The sequence below is a fragment of the Morone saxatilis genome, unplaced genomic scaffold (assembly GCF_004916995.1).
Source record: "Morone saxatilis isolate NCDOM2014 unplaced genomic scaffold, NCSU_SB_2.0 Contig22, whole genome shotgun sequence".
NCBI classification, from domain to species: Eukaryota; Metazoa; Chordata; class Actinopteri; family Moronidae; genus Morone; species Morone saxatilis.
In genome coordinates this window covers 5,737,777-5,754,828 of record NW_023339785.1, presented here as the reverse complement: position 1 = coordinate 5,754,828, position 17,052 = coordinate 5,737,777, and the positions used below count along the sequence as shown (strand labels likewise).

General features: G+C 37.2%; 1 protein-coding gene across 1 annotated transcript in view; it reads left to right on the top strand.

The window, feature by feature from the left end:
- The window catches only part of ldb2a (LIM domain binding 2a), a gene marked incomplete at its 5' end in the record, with an annotated part of 94,631 nt that overhangs the window by 65,149 nt on the left and 12,430 nt on the right, over positions 1 to 17,052 (top strand). The window contains 4 exon segments of the mRNA XM_035669759.1: positions 4,659 to 4,677; positions 6,624 to 6,745; positions 11,757 to 11,840; positions 16,475 to 16,598. Coding sequence (XP_035525652.1) covers positions 4,659 to 4,677; positions 6,624 to 6,745; positions 11,757 to 11,840; positions 16,475 to 16,598 — 349 coding nt within the window.

Sequence of the window (17,052 nt, the reverse complement as noted above, 5' to 3'; positions counted from 1 at the left end):
GTCTCTTTCTTTGCTCATCTGTCTCCCTCTATCCCTCTTTCTCTTTAAAAATGTTAAGATTCAGATTTGGTTTATTGGCAAGGCCATTTTTAAAGAAGAACTTTTATTACAATTACAGTCTTATTTTTGTTGTTTTAGCCATCGTTCCTGTCAGTAATAACAGCACTGTAGTCACCAAGTTAATTGCTGAGATCTGGGATCCTAAAATGCAGCAGTCAGACGTTCATACTTTATATGACTGAGTTTATCTGACTTTATGAGAAGAAGGGCATCAAATCGCACACAACAACATAAAAGGTACAACCAAAGACTAACTGCCATTATGGTCCTTGACGAAGAGTTTATACTATCAACAAAACCAACACATTTAATAACTCTACAGGTAATAATCATCAGAAAGTCATATATCCAAAAGGAATTAATCTAAAAGAACTGCACACAGTACAAATTCAACCAGGATGGTAAGCTTAAATTTTCATTTCCCCATAATTTAAGCCGTACAGTAATTTTTTAAATCCAAAACTAATGGGTATGGTAAAACTATTACTGTAACTCTCATCATCACAGTTCACAGGCTGGTTCAACAGAGACTGATGCTGCTGTTCCTGCCATAGTTGTGCATGCACACTTTTCCTGTGCAATGAGGCATTATTACCAACATTCTAGGTGTGAAAACCTTTGGATTCCCCAAATGAGGTGGTTTAGATACAGATTGCTAAACAGGGCTCCCCTTCATATAGATTTTTCCCTCACATATCAGCATCTTCCCATCACTTGCTGTGTGCCATGTTCCAGAAAGCATTCAGCGTTACTATGAAAACTGGCAAGCATAAGCTGTCATGTCACCAATCTCAGCTGCAGCATAACCGCGTATTGAACAGGATTTTTTTTTTATGGTGTACAGTAAACAAGACCACAGTTTAACCAAATGATCTACCAGTTGTTCCCAAAGTGAGAGCCTTGAGGATGGGCCAAGGAAGCCTTATGATTTGTTCATTTGAATTTTTCAATTGTACTTTTCTTTTAAATAATGTCTTTGGACAGATTTGCATTATATTTATGTTTTTATGTACATCCAGAAAGGACCTGTCTGACTTAATTGTACCACATATTCAGAGCAATAGAAACCAGATGCCACAATGCTCTTTTAAGCACTGTATTGGTAAAGCAGGTATAATGAAAAGTACCAATCATTATATATAACATGTAGTTTGACACGTCAGTGCACCACAGAAGAAAAAGGATGAAGTAAAAATCAAACAGGAGCTCAGCACAGTCTCATGTGCTCGTGCTCTCCCTGTCTCTCATCTACAGACTAACGAATGGGCGGGGTTAGCAGGGTGCTAGGAGTGGGTGGTGCTGCCCAGGTGCTGGTGAACAATGTGTGCGGGTTCGCAGGGCAGCAAGGTGTTGACAAGGTGACACAGGGTGCCAATTTGACCAAAGGCCCCCAACCTCCCCACCGCCCCCAATATCCCAGCACCTCTATTCACTACCCAGCAGGCTTTGCTTTCCCTGGCCAGTATGTGCTAGTTCTTAGGGCATGGCCCTTGTTACCGGTGCCCAGTTGGGGGTTTCTGCATGCTGGGAGGCGAGCAAAGAGCAAAAGGCGAGTTCATAACACGGTGATCTCAGCTCAAGTGACTTTAATTCCCTGAGTGGATTTTTTTCTTTTTCTTTTTTTTTTAAGAAATTGAGTAGTGGAAGTGTTGTCAACTGTGTGTTTTTCTGAGCTTTGCTTGATAGTATAGTTTCTTCAAACATCAGGCATGTTTGAGTTGACACTAATTTCGTTACAATGGTAGATACAAAATAATATTTACGTTATCAGTGCAGTAATCTACCTTATAGTACTTTTTTAAATGTCAGTCGTCAACCCTTATCGTAAGGTATGTTAACATAATAGAACCGATTCAATCCTGTACCTTACATGACAGTCAACAGGGAAGCTGAAGGTTTCTAATGTGATTTTTATGAGATACAGCATTCATTACTCCTTCTGGTTAATACAAATGGGATCAAAGTTAACTATGATAGGCTCAACAATAACAACATACTACTAACATTCCTTTTAATACTGTACATTAACACAATCCTCTATAACTAAGTACAGCAGAGCTTAAAATTATTTTATCCATATGTTTTATGGGCATTGTTATGATTATGTTATGAGAGGAGACCTAGACTGAGGTCTGACTAACAATCTCCTTTCTTAATTGATCAATTCTTTGTATTTTGTGTTGCCTTTTCCCTATTTTTTGTCTTCTCTGGATTTTGTTTTAATTGATTTTAAAAAAAAATGTACTTACATTTAAATTAATTACTGAATGTTCATCTCAGAGGCTTGTGTGAATTGACCCCTTTGTGATTAGTTGTTGCAGCCTATAAAATGCTGCTTTCAGTGTTTTTTTAAAATTTGTTGATGAATGTCTATGAAAGCTTTATTGACAGAAGACAGCAGAGACATTCAGGAAACATGGGAAGAGAGAGAGAGAGAACAGATGACTCACACTTTTTAATAGCATGGCCACTGAGACTAAATTATATACTATTCAGTATCAGTTTAAAATATACAATAAAACATATATATAAAATATTTATAAAACATATATATAAAACATATTTTTATTACATATATTAGAGCTGTTAAATCCTTAGTTGATTGTCATGTTGAGGGGTAATTTTCAATACCTTGCAGCCATAGTCATCCTAAAATATTTGCTTTAACTCAACCAAGGCTGCAACTAACTTTTCAGTATCAATTAATTAATAAGAGATAAAATGTCAGAAAATAGACAAAAATACCCTGAACAAGTTCCCAGAGCCCAGGTTGATATATTCAGATTACTTCTTTTGTCCAACTGACAGCCTAAAACTCAGAGATGTTCAGGTAACTATCATAGAACTTAAAACCTTAATTTTCCTAAAATACCAATGAATTGATTATTAGAATTGTTTGTTTAAATTGTTGTCAATTGACATTAACCATAAATAAAAATGCTATATGCTATAACTTTAATATTCTGAAACTCTTATTTCTATACTTACTGATACAGAAGGTCATGTTGAGTGACAGTATTATTAAGCATCTCAGCAGCTTGTTGCTATAATTGAGTATATTCAGTCAACGTGGGTTGTATTAATATTCCCAATGAATGCTCATAATAATCGATGTAACGACCTTCAGCTCCTCTGTTGTTAATTGTCATGTTAGGGTTACAGTATTGAATAGTGTCTCAGCAGCAGGACGCTGTTATTCTTTCTTACTCTTTTGAGGCGGAGATCCCCTGATCTCAGCCCCGTTGTGTGGAAGATTTATGACCCTCCTCTTAAATCAATGGGGACTCTCTGTGAAGGGCTGTACCATTTAATGGACCACTTTTAATTCAAGGGGATTTTCCTCCATTTAGTTTTCATAAGGGAAAAAAAAAAAAAAAAGGTTACGGCCATTGTTAGAAATATTAGATTTTAACCTATTCTCTCTCAGTATGGAGAAAATAAATAGCTTTGTATGATTGAATCTACACTGGAATCTGTGGAAAATGGCTGCATTGGTTGCATTGTGGTTAATATATCTCTGTGCCAGTGCCACTAAGACAAATTCCTGCACATTTATTGCACATGGCAATTAAAGCGATTCTTATTCTGGTTCTGATTTAGCTGGTTTACCAATTAATTTATCATTTACAGAGAAGCAGAAAGCTTGCACAGAGAAATAAGAGCAATAGTGGAGGCAATGCTAAATACACAGTTGGCACTATGGAAAAAGAAATCAATAGTGCAGCGTTATTTCACTGTAGGCTATAGCACCTGGAAAGCATCAGAAGACACTGGCTCAATAGTAAACACAATTCAACTTATTTCACTGCTGGTGGGTAAAACCATAAATCTCCAAAAAGTACACTTTCAGGAATGATGTAAAGAACTACTAATTCCCTCATACATACCAAAGTATTTGGTCTTTTAATAGGTTTCAGCAGCCCAAAGGGCATAAAACTCATCCACACACAATAACCATGATGCATTTCATTTCAAAGGAGGAAAAGAACAACACCAAAGTCTCAGTTGTTTGGGTTTCTTTAAACTTTCAACAGCAATTTGTGTACTAGTGGATTAATTACAACATTCCTTCTTATAATTCAACAGGAGAACCTGGGGGTGAAGTAATGATGAGTCTCAACTTAAATAATATGCATATATGTGTTTATAAATATGGTTTCTTGTTGTTAATCTTCAGTGTACTTTATTTAGCAAAAAAAACTTTTTTTAGCTGTCCTGTGAAAACCATATATCTCTAAAAGAAAAGTAGCCCATTTTCAGCTTTGTGCGTTTTTCAGATCATCCAATGGATGTTTTATACAAAAAGAAAAGTCACCAAATTTGGAGATATATGGACAGTGATTGTTTGCACCTACAGTTTCAGTTCATGAAAAGGTGTTTTAAATTTTGGTGTGTTAAAAGTCATTTTGCATCCTTCCTTTTACTCTGAACTCTGAGGTCAGCTGTTGGAAAAAACTGTTGTTGGAATTAGACTAAATAAAAAAGTAAAATTAAGGCCATTTTCATTGTCCATTAAACAGCAAGGATTATTTCCAAACATTGCTTTAGTCTAATCCACACTTATCTAGCTCAGACAAGCCCATTATCCAACCGTGCAGATCCCAGACATGTTTGCACGTAAAACCACTGTATCAGCACTGGATTGTGTCAGTCATTGGATGGAAGTGTTAATTTCCAAAATGCTATATATCTTTTTTAAGAAGAATTAAAATTATACCCCAAAGTTTCTCATTAAGTCATATATAAAAAGGCAAGACTTTATTGACCCTTGGGGGGAAATTCACATGTTACAGCAGCACAGAGACAGACCAAGAGATAAAAATACAATATTTGAGTGAAATAAATAAAAATAAAATAAGACATTAAAGAAATTAAATTCATGAAGAAATAAGATGACATTAAAAATCTATATGCAATATATACAATATAATCCTCTAGACTATATAAGTAAAATGTGAAGATATTTGTGGATAAGAACAACTCTTGCAGCCATATGGGTGTAAGCATCAATGATAAATAGCATGCACAGTATAATAATGTATTAAAGTATATAGCTTTTACCTATGTGCAGTATGTGCAATATGCAATACAATTATATATATATAGATATATAGATATAGCAATAGATAGATAGATAGATAATGGAAATGGAGATGAATGCTTTCATACAGCATATACTATGATATAAACAGACAATTATAATAATAAAGTAGAAATTTAGTAGTAAATGTTAGATATGTTACTGGTACTCTGGTATATTATTTTTCCCACAGTAATAACAATAATAGAGATATGTGATCGAGGACAAGGTTCAGGTGTATTGTTGTAAAGTGTGTGTAAAGCAAAATATGTGGTGGTCCAGCAGTATTGCCGTCAGTATACACTAGTCCCGTCAAACATAAATGTGCAGCTACTGTCTTTCAAAAGTTGTTTTAGTTCTTTATTTGTTCTAATCATGCATTTTTAATAGTAGGTGTCACCCTTTTTTTTTTTTTACCAAATATGAGACACTGTTTCATTATGGAACAAAACTGTCTCTGTATGTGCTTATTGTAATCTCGGTTGAATAACTCAGAAAACGCACCGTTGCACAAAGAGTGAGAACATTATACAGTATCCACATTTTCAGTCAAGACAGGAGAGAAGCGGCTCCGCATTCAGGGGTTTTTGGAGCAGTCGAGCTTCTATTTATTCTTGTTTTTTTTTTTTTACTGAGTGTGTTGGAGTTAGCGATGGAGCATGTGACCGGCAAGGGTAGGTGGGTGGGTGGGAAGTGGGGAATGAGGGTGAGGAGGGGGCGTTGTGGTGGTGGTGGTGGTGGGGGGATGCAGTATGGCCGCTAGCCTCTTTCTTGCTGATCCTCAGGAGACCATCTGCGCTGGGGGCATTGATTAGAGTGTGTCTGGTGGGATTACATCTTTGCCGTTGCCATGCCAACTAATCAGCTGATTTTTTTCCCCCTCTCTCTCTCTGTCTGTCTCTCCATTTCTCTCTCACTCCTCTCTCTCCCTGGTTGTCACAGCAACGAAATACGGGAGAAACGCAAGGGCCCGGCAAGCGCTGAATTCAGCTAAAGGGGCGAAAAAAATATTTTTTTCCCCACACTGTTTCTCTCTCTGTCTTCCTCCCTCTCTCTTCTCTCTTTCCATCTCTCTCTCTCCTAATTGGCAACTCTCTCTGACCTGAAGTTCTTTTGTCTCTGGTGTAAACACACCCCTCTCCAGATTACATTTATTTTCACATTTTAGAAATAGCTGGATGGTTGAGAGGCCCAAGGACAGATGCTCTGAATGAGGGAAGCGAGCAGAGTAAATATTGGGAGCATAATAGCTCGCTCCATGCTACAAAATCCTTGAACAAATTCCAAAACGGAGACGAAACCCTTCCAGCATTTTTTATCAAAATCACGCCTGGCCAATAAACACTGATTTCTGTTTTGTCTGCGTCCAAATCAGCTGACGGCCGCCTGCCAGCCGGTTAAAGATTACTGAGAGAGATATCAGGCTGAGGAGGAATGTAAAGTTGACATAACTTATGTGATCTTTGTTCCACGGTTTGTACAGAAGGGGTCGTTTTGATACTGGGAGTTTTGCCTTTGATTATCTGGATGAGGATCAGACGTGGACTTTACCATCCGGCAGTACCGAGAAAGGGCTCATCCCTCGCAGCATCCTTGGCCATGCACGTGAGTGTGACATCATAACATGCGCCAACCCCCCCCCCCCCAGATCCGCCCGTTTTAGGTGTCACTTTTTGAATCCTAACGAGGGTCTCTGCACTCTGCCAAGACACTTTTTAGAAGCTATTCACGAGCATATGAAATGTAAACGCCAACAAAGCAGTTTGGAGAGATTTCTGCAAACCAATTTATTTGCAGACATCAAAGGCCACAGAGGATAAAAAAGGGCCCTTGTCTGAAAAGGGAGAGAGGAAAAAAAACAAGGTCGAATGAATAATCTGCTTAATTCCACTAAGTGTAACACACATTTAGTCACTGGAGTTGTGGAGTGTAGCTGGAGCGAGCAGAAGGTCTTCTATTTTCAAATGATTTTGAACTCAAACTCTATGATACAGCACTGCTGCTCGGGGAAAACAACACACTTTCTTTTAGAAATAAAGGAAACCAAATTAGACATGCACTAAAACATACTTAGTTAAACTGCAGCCTCACAATAACCCTAAACTTAAATCAAAACCCCTCTAAAAACTGAACATCTTAACCTTAATGATTTTTTCCCCTGTTTTGTTAATGTTTTTTTGCAGTGCATTGTATTACACGGCATTCATTTTAGCTAGGTGTACCTAATAAACTGGCAACTGAGTGTATATTCCTAATGCTAATAGTGGTAGTTTTTTGCTCAAAGGTCCTAAAGGTTACAAAGCTCTCTTTAGCCACTTCCAGACATGCTCTTTATGTAAATGTGATGGCAATTTTACATGTTATCTTAATCATCTGAGTCATAAGTCATGACACGATCTAACTAGGTTGGACTTACTAACATTTCCAGACTTGCCTTTAGATTAACATAAGGAGTACAACAGAACGAGGTTAAATACACAAAGAGAAATTAAATGTATGTGTTTTTTGCTTGATTAAGATCTTGGTAATACTTTTCCCATGCTCAAATAAAATAAAATCAGTTTAATAAGCTATAAACTACTTTGAAAGAGCTGACTTTACGCTGTCAGGGAGATTCTTCTCATGTCAGATAAGTTTAGAATTTCTTCTTTCCCTAATGGCGCAAACGGGACACAAGTCACAGCTTAAACCTTGCACAGTGACAATAATTAGACCAGCTGTCTCCCTCCTTTTTCAACTTTCAACTTAAACCTAAAAGAATATCCAGCAAATGCTTTGCATACAGCTTGTGAGCAAATAGAAGCTCACATTGTAACGTCTGACTTTATGAAACAGGCAGCAGAATCCCCTATCTAATAAAAGATGAAATAGATGAGTGATGATTTATTAGGAGATTTTACTAGAAGAGAAGAGGGGGCGAGTGTCCATTGCGCTCATGGTGGTTATTAATTAAGACTTCAACAGCAAGATAAGTTTTAAAATCCATCAGTGATGCAGCCTGTGAGAGCACAGAAAACACCTTTCTTCCTTCATATCATTAAACTTTTCAACTCACAGCTGTTCTACAGCAGCGATGACGCTTCCTCTCACGTAAAGCTGTAGGGAACATTTACATACAAGTCACCTAGATGTCTGAATGACAAAAAGCCATCACTTTAACAGATAGTTGAAGCCAGCAACACTATGCATGTCTGAAAAGGGCTTTGGTAAGAAAATGACCAACTGAAATAGCTAGTGCTCTTATAGGGGTTTTTCCCATGTGTATGCAGCTTCTCCCACTTGCTTGCTAAAGAAAATGAGGTTCATTCTCAGTATTTTCCATTTACCCCTATCGACCTAAAGGTGTGTGTAATAGGCAGCTTCGCCTGTATAGCCAGCATATTTTTTGGCCAAATCTTCATATGAATTTCACCCACCAATAAATTGGCCCCTCTGGGTATTCACACTAATTCCTGGAGAGTGGGATATGGTGGGGTATTGTGGGTCCTGGCCAGATCTTCAGTGATTTGTGTGCGAATGTGAATTCACTCTTTTGATCGTTGCCTGGACTAATGAAAGCAGATACAGACACATGGGAGTGAGAATAGGAAAGTTGAAACTGCAGATACCAGTACAGATGTAGCCACTGTGGAGGGCCCAGTTTTGATGTGAGCTGAACTACTTTTGCAGTCGCTCATGAGGAACTGTTGGGAAAAGGAATAAAGTTTGTTCGGATTTTAGCTTTCAAAAGTTTATAAAGCAACTGCCTGTAATTGGTATTGGCCATTATTGATAGATACTAGAGGTGTGTGTTCAGTATCAAAAAATATTTGACTTAAGTAGAAGCACAGGAGCTTTAGAATAAGTATGCCAACACAGTGGACATACTTACTTACTCAATTCTTTTAATTCCATTCTTTACATTTAAACATTGTTTACATACATAAAAGCACTTATGGAGAAATTGAGTAGCTTTTCATAAATTCTCAATTCAAATAATGTCTCTGTAGTAACTAAGTAACTATAATACATCTGTCAATGCAGCTTTGTGAAAATGTGCAAAACCATCACAGCTGTGATGAAGCTCTGCAGTTCCTGTGAAGACCACTAGATGCTGACTTCAGAAACTCATCTGTATTGAAGTCAGTAACAAAATTAAAAGAAAAAAATAATTTAGACATTTGACTTAATAGGTTTTTTTTTTTACTTATTCTTAAGTTTGTCTGACCATGGATTTAAGGTTCAAGATGGCAACCAGCAGTAAACCCTTCATTAAGTCCCTTCAGAATCCTGTTGTTCATGTCCTACCTGTTTCAAGTTTAGGTTTAACTTTATTATCCAAAAAAAGCACAAGTATTCAGATCTGTAACAATGCTGCATTTTAATAATACTCAATTAAAAGTAAAAGTTCTACATTTATAATTATTAACAGTAGTCATCATGCCGAATGGCCCCATCCATAGTGTTTTATTATATTACAAAGCTATTATTAGTGATCAAAACAGCAGTTTAATGTTGTAAGTGGTTGAGGCTTTGTTGAATCTCAGTTGGATTTTTTATATACTGTTGGATTAATCTTTAAGAAACTATTGAGTTTTTAATTATAATAATAATTATAATATGTTATAATATTTCATGAACTAATCATATGTTTCTGAAACCTTAATTTGCAAGGTACAAAATTACCCCAGATGATGACATAAGATACAAGTACAATAGGGGTAGAAGAGCAATACAATGAAAATCATCAAATAAAAGACAAATATCTAAATAACTCTGAGCAGAGTCCTTGAGTAAATGTACTTACTTTAAACCACTTTGCAAAAAAAGTTCTTTGCTTGTTCACAGGGATGGTAAAACCACACAAAGAAAATAAAACAATATAAAATGCTATGGAGGCTGTGCAAGTGATGCGGTTATGCCCCCCCCCCCCACATCTGCTAACCCCCTAGCACCCAAACTACAGTATACATTATACAGACATAAGGTAGAGAGGGGGTATAATTCAAACAGTAATAATACAGGCTAAATAAAATAAAATGTATGACAATAAAACATTTACAAACAATACAACAAATAATGCAACATGGCAGAGATGCAACAGCTGGTAAACAGCAGCAGTAATACAATCTACAGTCTACAAAGAGACACTGACTTTATATACAGTATACTGTATACATTGCATTGTTTTAATAGTAAGTTTACTTTAATGAACTGATCATATTTTTTGTATGTAAAATCTAAAATATATAAAGTAATTACATCTGTCAAATAAATGTAAAGAGTGTAATATTTCCCTATGGAATATGGTGGAGTAGAAGTATCATAAAATGGTACCTGAAATGGCACAGTGAAGCACCTCAAAATGATGCTTCAGTACTTTACTTTGGTAAAGGTTTAATGCATGTGCTGCAGATGTGTTTCCTGTTTAAACATCTGATTTGGACCATTGCCGGGCATCTGCAATTGTGAATGCATTCTTGTGGAGTTGGTACTCCGTTGTGTGTCTGTCTCTGGCCTCTTGAACTGAGAGTCTGTGTTGTCCCTGCACCATATGCCCCAGTATTTACTCCACAAATTGTTGATACATGGCTGCACCAGTGCTGCCAAGACAAATTCCTGTATAGTATGTTTAGATTAATTCTACTTGATGAGTAAATTCTGATGGTCTGCCAATAATGAACACTGATTCAATTCTCCCATCACTCATGTCGGTCTGCTGACAGTACAGAAGAACTCCCTCGCTTGCCTCTTGACTTTCTCCACACAGAGATGCGACTGGAGATAGAATTATGTATTTTTCATGAGGCGGTGAATGCAAGCATGCTCGCTGCTCCTCCTCGGTCTGGGCTATGTTTTGCTCTGTCAATACCTACAGCTTTTTCATGATTTGACTGCTTATTCTTGGAGCGCTAAACAAGCTTAGTGAATAATCATGTGTCTTCATGGAATTTTTTTTTCAATCAGTTGACATGCTATAATTGCTATCTTTGCTTTTTTTTTTTTCTTTGTTCCTATTTAAGATGTGTTCTCTACTCCTACATATGCTGTGTAATCACAGTGCATTTTCTATTTTACAGTCATTTTATTCAGGACACGTGTGAAGATGTTGGTCAGTTCTTAATCTTTTGTGTGAATGAAAGCCATTAATGTAGCCATTAATGATTCACAGAAACAAAAAGCACAATATATAAAATGGAACTGTGGGTTGCACCTGCAGTTTTTCAACAACTTATTAAAATAATCTTTCCTGCTGCCCAGATCCTATATACATACACTGAGCAACATCATCACCACCAGTAAAGATATGAAAAAGTGTGAAAATTTAAATGAAATGACAAAGTAATATTGATTAATTAGCCCACAGTTTGACATTAGCGTGAAATGAAGGCCTGAAATGCTTACATTCAGCTTCATGGCACAATTGCAATAACAGTGTTAAGTAGTTGCATTTATGACTTGAGGGTGTGAATGTGTTGATTGTGCATATCTGATGAATGCCAATTAGCCTAATTGCCTGTAGATAATTAGTTTATTCATAGTCAGTTATATGTAAACATAACAGAATATAGATGTACAGTACATTGCCTATGTATGCATTTGTTCTTCATTTTCATTTCTCTGCTGATGACTTTAGGCACAAGACCCTCAGGTGCTGGAACAACTGTCCAAAAACATCACTCGCATGGGCTTGACCAACTTCACCCTCAACTACCTCAGGGTAAGCGTGTCTGTGTGTGTGTGTGTGTGTGTGTGTGTGTGTGACAATGTCTATGACTGTCATTCTGCTTTTGTGTTTGTTCTCAGCTCCTCACACTTTAATGCACACAGAGGAACAATTCTTGTCCATTTTTAAATGCAGTAATTCATGTTACTCATATTGTCTAACTAAATCTCTTATACTAATGTGTCTAGACAGCATAAAGATGTTTTTATTATGTAAAATGTTCATCCTTTGTCATATTTTATACGGCCCTTGGTGTGATTACATTACCTGCTCTGCACATTCAATGTTCACAAGTAGATTCAGCGTTTGAATGTTCAAGTTTGACTTAAGTTTCATTTTCCAAACGTGCTTTTCTGCATTCTCATATTCATTCTTAAGTGAATGTAAATGTAACTATTTTTCTTTGTATTACCTGAACTGAAAGCTTAGGCTGTTATTTATGTGCTGAACACGTTTTATGACTCTCGGGTGTTTGAGTGTATAATTTCATGGCATCAAAACAAAAAATAAGCACTTATTTCTTCTTTACTCTCTGCATATACATGTTTTTCTACCTGACCGCAGCAATATAATTTACGGAAATAGGAAGTATAAGCCGGCTGAATACATTAGTGATTATTTCACAGGGTTTTGTTTGTGTTTTTTTTCGATGCCACAGTTGACTGACAGCTACGATTTCCAAATGGGAGAACAAGAGCGAGCGGGAGAGAGGAGAATTAATTGGATACAGAAAATTAGCATAACATTAATGAACGCTCCCTGTTGAGACTCATAATTGTGAAATGGCGCGCGAATCGGGGAACAGCACCTCCGCTGCTTATAATAACTGAGTGAAGAAAGACACAGAGAGAGGGAGAGAGGGAGCAGGGTGGATGTTTTTGTTTTCCTATAACAATGATTTTCCATACCGAATGCAACTGTAATGCCACTGAAAGAGAAAACACATAATTCAAGTATCTGTAATTACACACTAAAGATTTAGTGTCTGCTCATTCCTCATTCTGGTGATTCAGATGGTCAGCGCTTAGCAAACAAGATCATGCCTTGTTTTCTGTTTGCTGACAAAATGCATTTGAGGTTAAGTTGTTTGTGTCTAAATAGTCCCAGCTTTGCTTCTGAAGAATGGTTTAGTTTGTAGAAATGACTCGCATTACCTCACTGGTCTAAACCTAAACTATTTCACATAAATCCTTGTGCGTCTCTTAAACTAGGAATTGGCTGACTTTCCCAGAGAACAATGTGGTTTTATTTTAAATGCTACGGACGTTTTTCATCTTAATGAGGGATTTAACCTTGTTCTGAGGTTTTCTTTCATTTCAGTAATAATAAAAACATCATAAACTACATTGATCATTTCACTAGTTTTAAAGTGGTGATATTAAGTTTATTGAACTTGCATTTTAAGCCTGTGAGCTTACCCAGATTGCCAGTTTTAAAGAGCAGCAAGAAGACCGAAGAAAGGATTGAGGGGTCAGTAGCAGATTCAGTGTTTCATTGAGGTTTTGTGTCCTGTAAAGAAGCGGTTCCCAACCTTTTTTGCTTGTTACCTTTCATTGATTAAACTGCGGAAAAGTGTTTTCTCTTAATAGACTGCTTCATTTGGATACAATTTAGAGGCTTCTATACAATATCTCACAAGGTGAAAGATTATAGAAAAAAAGTCTGAAAAACGTGCGTTTTTTTTTTTTGTTTAGTTTAATTTTTTAAACTTTAGAATTAATTTAATTTAGATTTTCTTTAAACCCCACTGGGGGTATTTTCCTATACCCCAAAAAACCCTCTCATGATTCCTTTAGATTCACTTTGTGACCTCTTCTGGGGGTCGCGATCTCCATGTTGGGAACCACTGCTGAGCAGTCACTGTTATTCATCATGTCGCACACTTTACAAATGATATTTTCCCCTACTGTTATCCGAGGATGTCAAAGTAAAATACACCCTTTCCTCACATTAAACTGACAATAATGTGTCCCTGGAAAAGGCCTTTCCCAGCGTTTATCAGTCCTTCCAAAAGAGACTGACAGTTTCCTGGCTAAGGGGTTACAACCGGCCTTTCTCTCACTCTCACAAACACACACACACACATGCTGTCTGTTTTTTTTTTTTTTATTTGGAGTATTTAAGCCTTTCCATGTATTGGAGCTGCCGGCTTCCTACTATTCAGCCTGAAAATAGCCCTTGTTTTCAGGCTGAGAGCCAGGGCTTGTTGGCTGAGCTGGGGAGGGATATTACTGTGTCAGGAGGGAACTATCAGAGGAGAACAAGGGATTAGTCTGCTACAGGGATGTTCACTTTACCTCGAGCTGCATGGCATCAAAACACTGCCGTCCTAAAGCAGGGAACAGCAACAGACATTACTATGTTCATGCAGGGTAATTTGGCGTTAGCGGCTGAGTGTACGGTTGTTAGAATGACTAGTTTGAAACCCAGAACTGGTGAACATCCCTGGGTTGAATATCCATCACGCTAAAAAATTCCCTGTTGTTGTCAGGTGATTTGTATAAAAGCATCCAAACCTGTTTAACACATAGTAGTTATAATAGTTTCTCCCTAGGCTTTTCTTGTACAGTACGGCTGAAGACAGAATGAGCATGTTGATGTGAGTTGACATCAGACATGTAGGGGTGGTGGGATGCTGAAGGTCAGATGAGATCATTTGAGCATGCAGTGAATGATTAACAGGCTCCTTTCTCTCAGTAAGGACTGTCAAAATGCCCTTAAGCAAGTTAGTAAACACACACTTACTTTCACTCAGGTTACTTTTGACCTTACATCCCGCTCTGATGAGGAAATACTACTGGTTACTTTATGTGTTTCTAATTGAAAATCACTTCAGCCATTCTTTCAATGTGATGTGCATCTCCAAAGAAATTTCTGCAAATTCCCCCAAACAACATATGTTTGCTTCCAAGTAACAAAGCACTCTAGTGGACGATCGTAACTCCTGTCTGTCGGCAGCAAGTAGCGCGTTTTAGAGTCCCAGTGGTGGATAGATGGGTCAATTAAATGTTGTCCTTTGACACAGGAGACTACAGTTTGTTTCCCGTTTCCTACCAGTCAGCATTGGTTTCTTTTAAACATGACCCTGTTTCCTAACCCTAACCAAGTAGTTATTTTATCCCTAACCCTGAACATGTCCTTTTTGTGCCTAAACTTAACCAAACCATAGCCATAGCGATGATATTGATAGATATTTTGGAGTTAAAATTGCATTTTTTTAATATAAACTTGACACGGATCCCATTGATATGTTTCTTTTTAAAGAATTCTGACATAGTGAAAAGGAAATCTTACAATTAGTACAATTATAAAAGTAATGTTGATCCAGTTTCTAAATTACCTTAAACCTAGTTTGGTATTTCTGTACTGCAATTTATTGTCATTAATCTGTCGACATATGCACAATACTGATATATCTGCAATAAACTAATATCGATCTGGCCAATTTATCAGTCTAGCTCTGATATTAACTTATTGCTACATATATTAGGGAACAAAAGCGCAGTATCGGGTCCTAACTATAGGACACTACAATATTGGAAATTATAAGAAACCATCTTAAAAGCTTGTGATGCTCAAGATAATTTACAAAATAAAAGATATAGCAGGTGTGAGGGACTGGGAGAGGTGGAGTTTAATGTGATGGTCCCTTCACAGTGTACTTGCAAGGTATGTGCATTTCTTGCTAAGATGGAGAATAAAGAGGATGAAGGTCTGCTGTGCGTCTTTATAGTCTTTGAATATAAATTGTTGATATTATTCGTCATAAAACAGGGCGTTGCTCAAAAAAAGGAAAATGGTAAAAATTTCAAAGATAGAGAACAGACGGGGAGGTGAAAAAAAACTGTTTTATCCAGTTAGAGGAAAAAGACGGGCAGGTTGCCTGGAGTTTGATCCCAGTGTTACTCTGTGATTGGTCCAGCAATAAGACATCCCTGTAGCTGTCCAATCACTGTCCTCTGACTACATCAACAAGCATTTGGGTGGTTGCTGCTATTAAAGAAGGGCCAGCTTGTAATGTTATCCAGATGTTATCTGGCTAAGCTAAAGCCTAATGTATTTAAGATGACAGGCTGACCCCTGGTTCCTCTCACTGCAGATCACCAGAGATTTACAGTTTTCTCCAGACTGAATATTGTACTTAAGGTCTTTTAACTGGAGAATATTGTTGGAGTTCAGTGTGGGAACGAGTTACTGTTCTGTGAGTCCGAGTGAGGAAACAGTCAGATAAATGTGTATGTCCAAGTATGTGTGTATAGACGCACAGATGTGTCATATACATATTTGTTGTGAGTTGTAAACAGCTCAACAAAGCCCGCTTATATTCAAATGTATCCTCCTGCCCATCTTTCTCTATCTGTCTCTATCTTGTGCTTCTCTTTAAAGCACTTGACAATAAACCTGTTTTGAGAGTACTTTATTAATACTGTCTATAAAAAGTAGATTTACTGCACAATTTATCACTCAAAGTCAGTCTGTGGGTGATTAATTGAGCAACAAACTCAGCGTTTTTATGGAGGTTTTTTTGCTTTACCTTGATGAGAGGCTGCAGCACCTTACAAGACACTGTTCTCTTATCAAATGTTAAATAAATCTGCTTTAACTGAACGTGTGGTTTGTGTCTGCAGTTGTGTGTCATCCTGGAGCCCATGCAGGAGCTCATGTCAAGGCACAAGACCTACAACCTCAGCCCGCGGGACTGTCTCAAGACATGCCTATTCCAAAAATGGCAGAGAATGGTAGCCCCACCAGGTAACTACTCACCACTAAACACATATCTTTACTGACCATGACCCTGTTCATAGAAGCACATCTGGATAACATTTTTCAGTGAAAGAACTCCCACATATCTGGTACATGGATGAATATGAAAAGAGCTTTCCTGGTTTTCTTTCAGCAAATATTTTCCAGATATAGTCCAAATAAACCTGCTTCTCCGAACAGAAATACATTTAAAAAGTCCAAAATGGCATCAAATCCAGTTTACATAAATGACAACAGAAGTGTTAATTGTTTGCTCTACTGAGGTTTAAATGATTTCCTCTCCTTTACAAAACAGCTTTTAATTCTGTACCATCACTCACTTCATAGGAATATTTTTCTCAGACTGTTTTTATTGCATCATTTATGTTTCCAAATTTACCATTATATGTGTTAATCCTTTAAATGTGTTTTGCCTGTCAGGTATGTGAAATTAATCAGAATT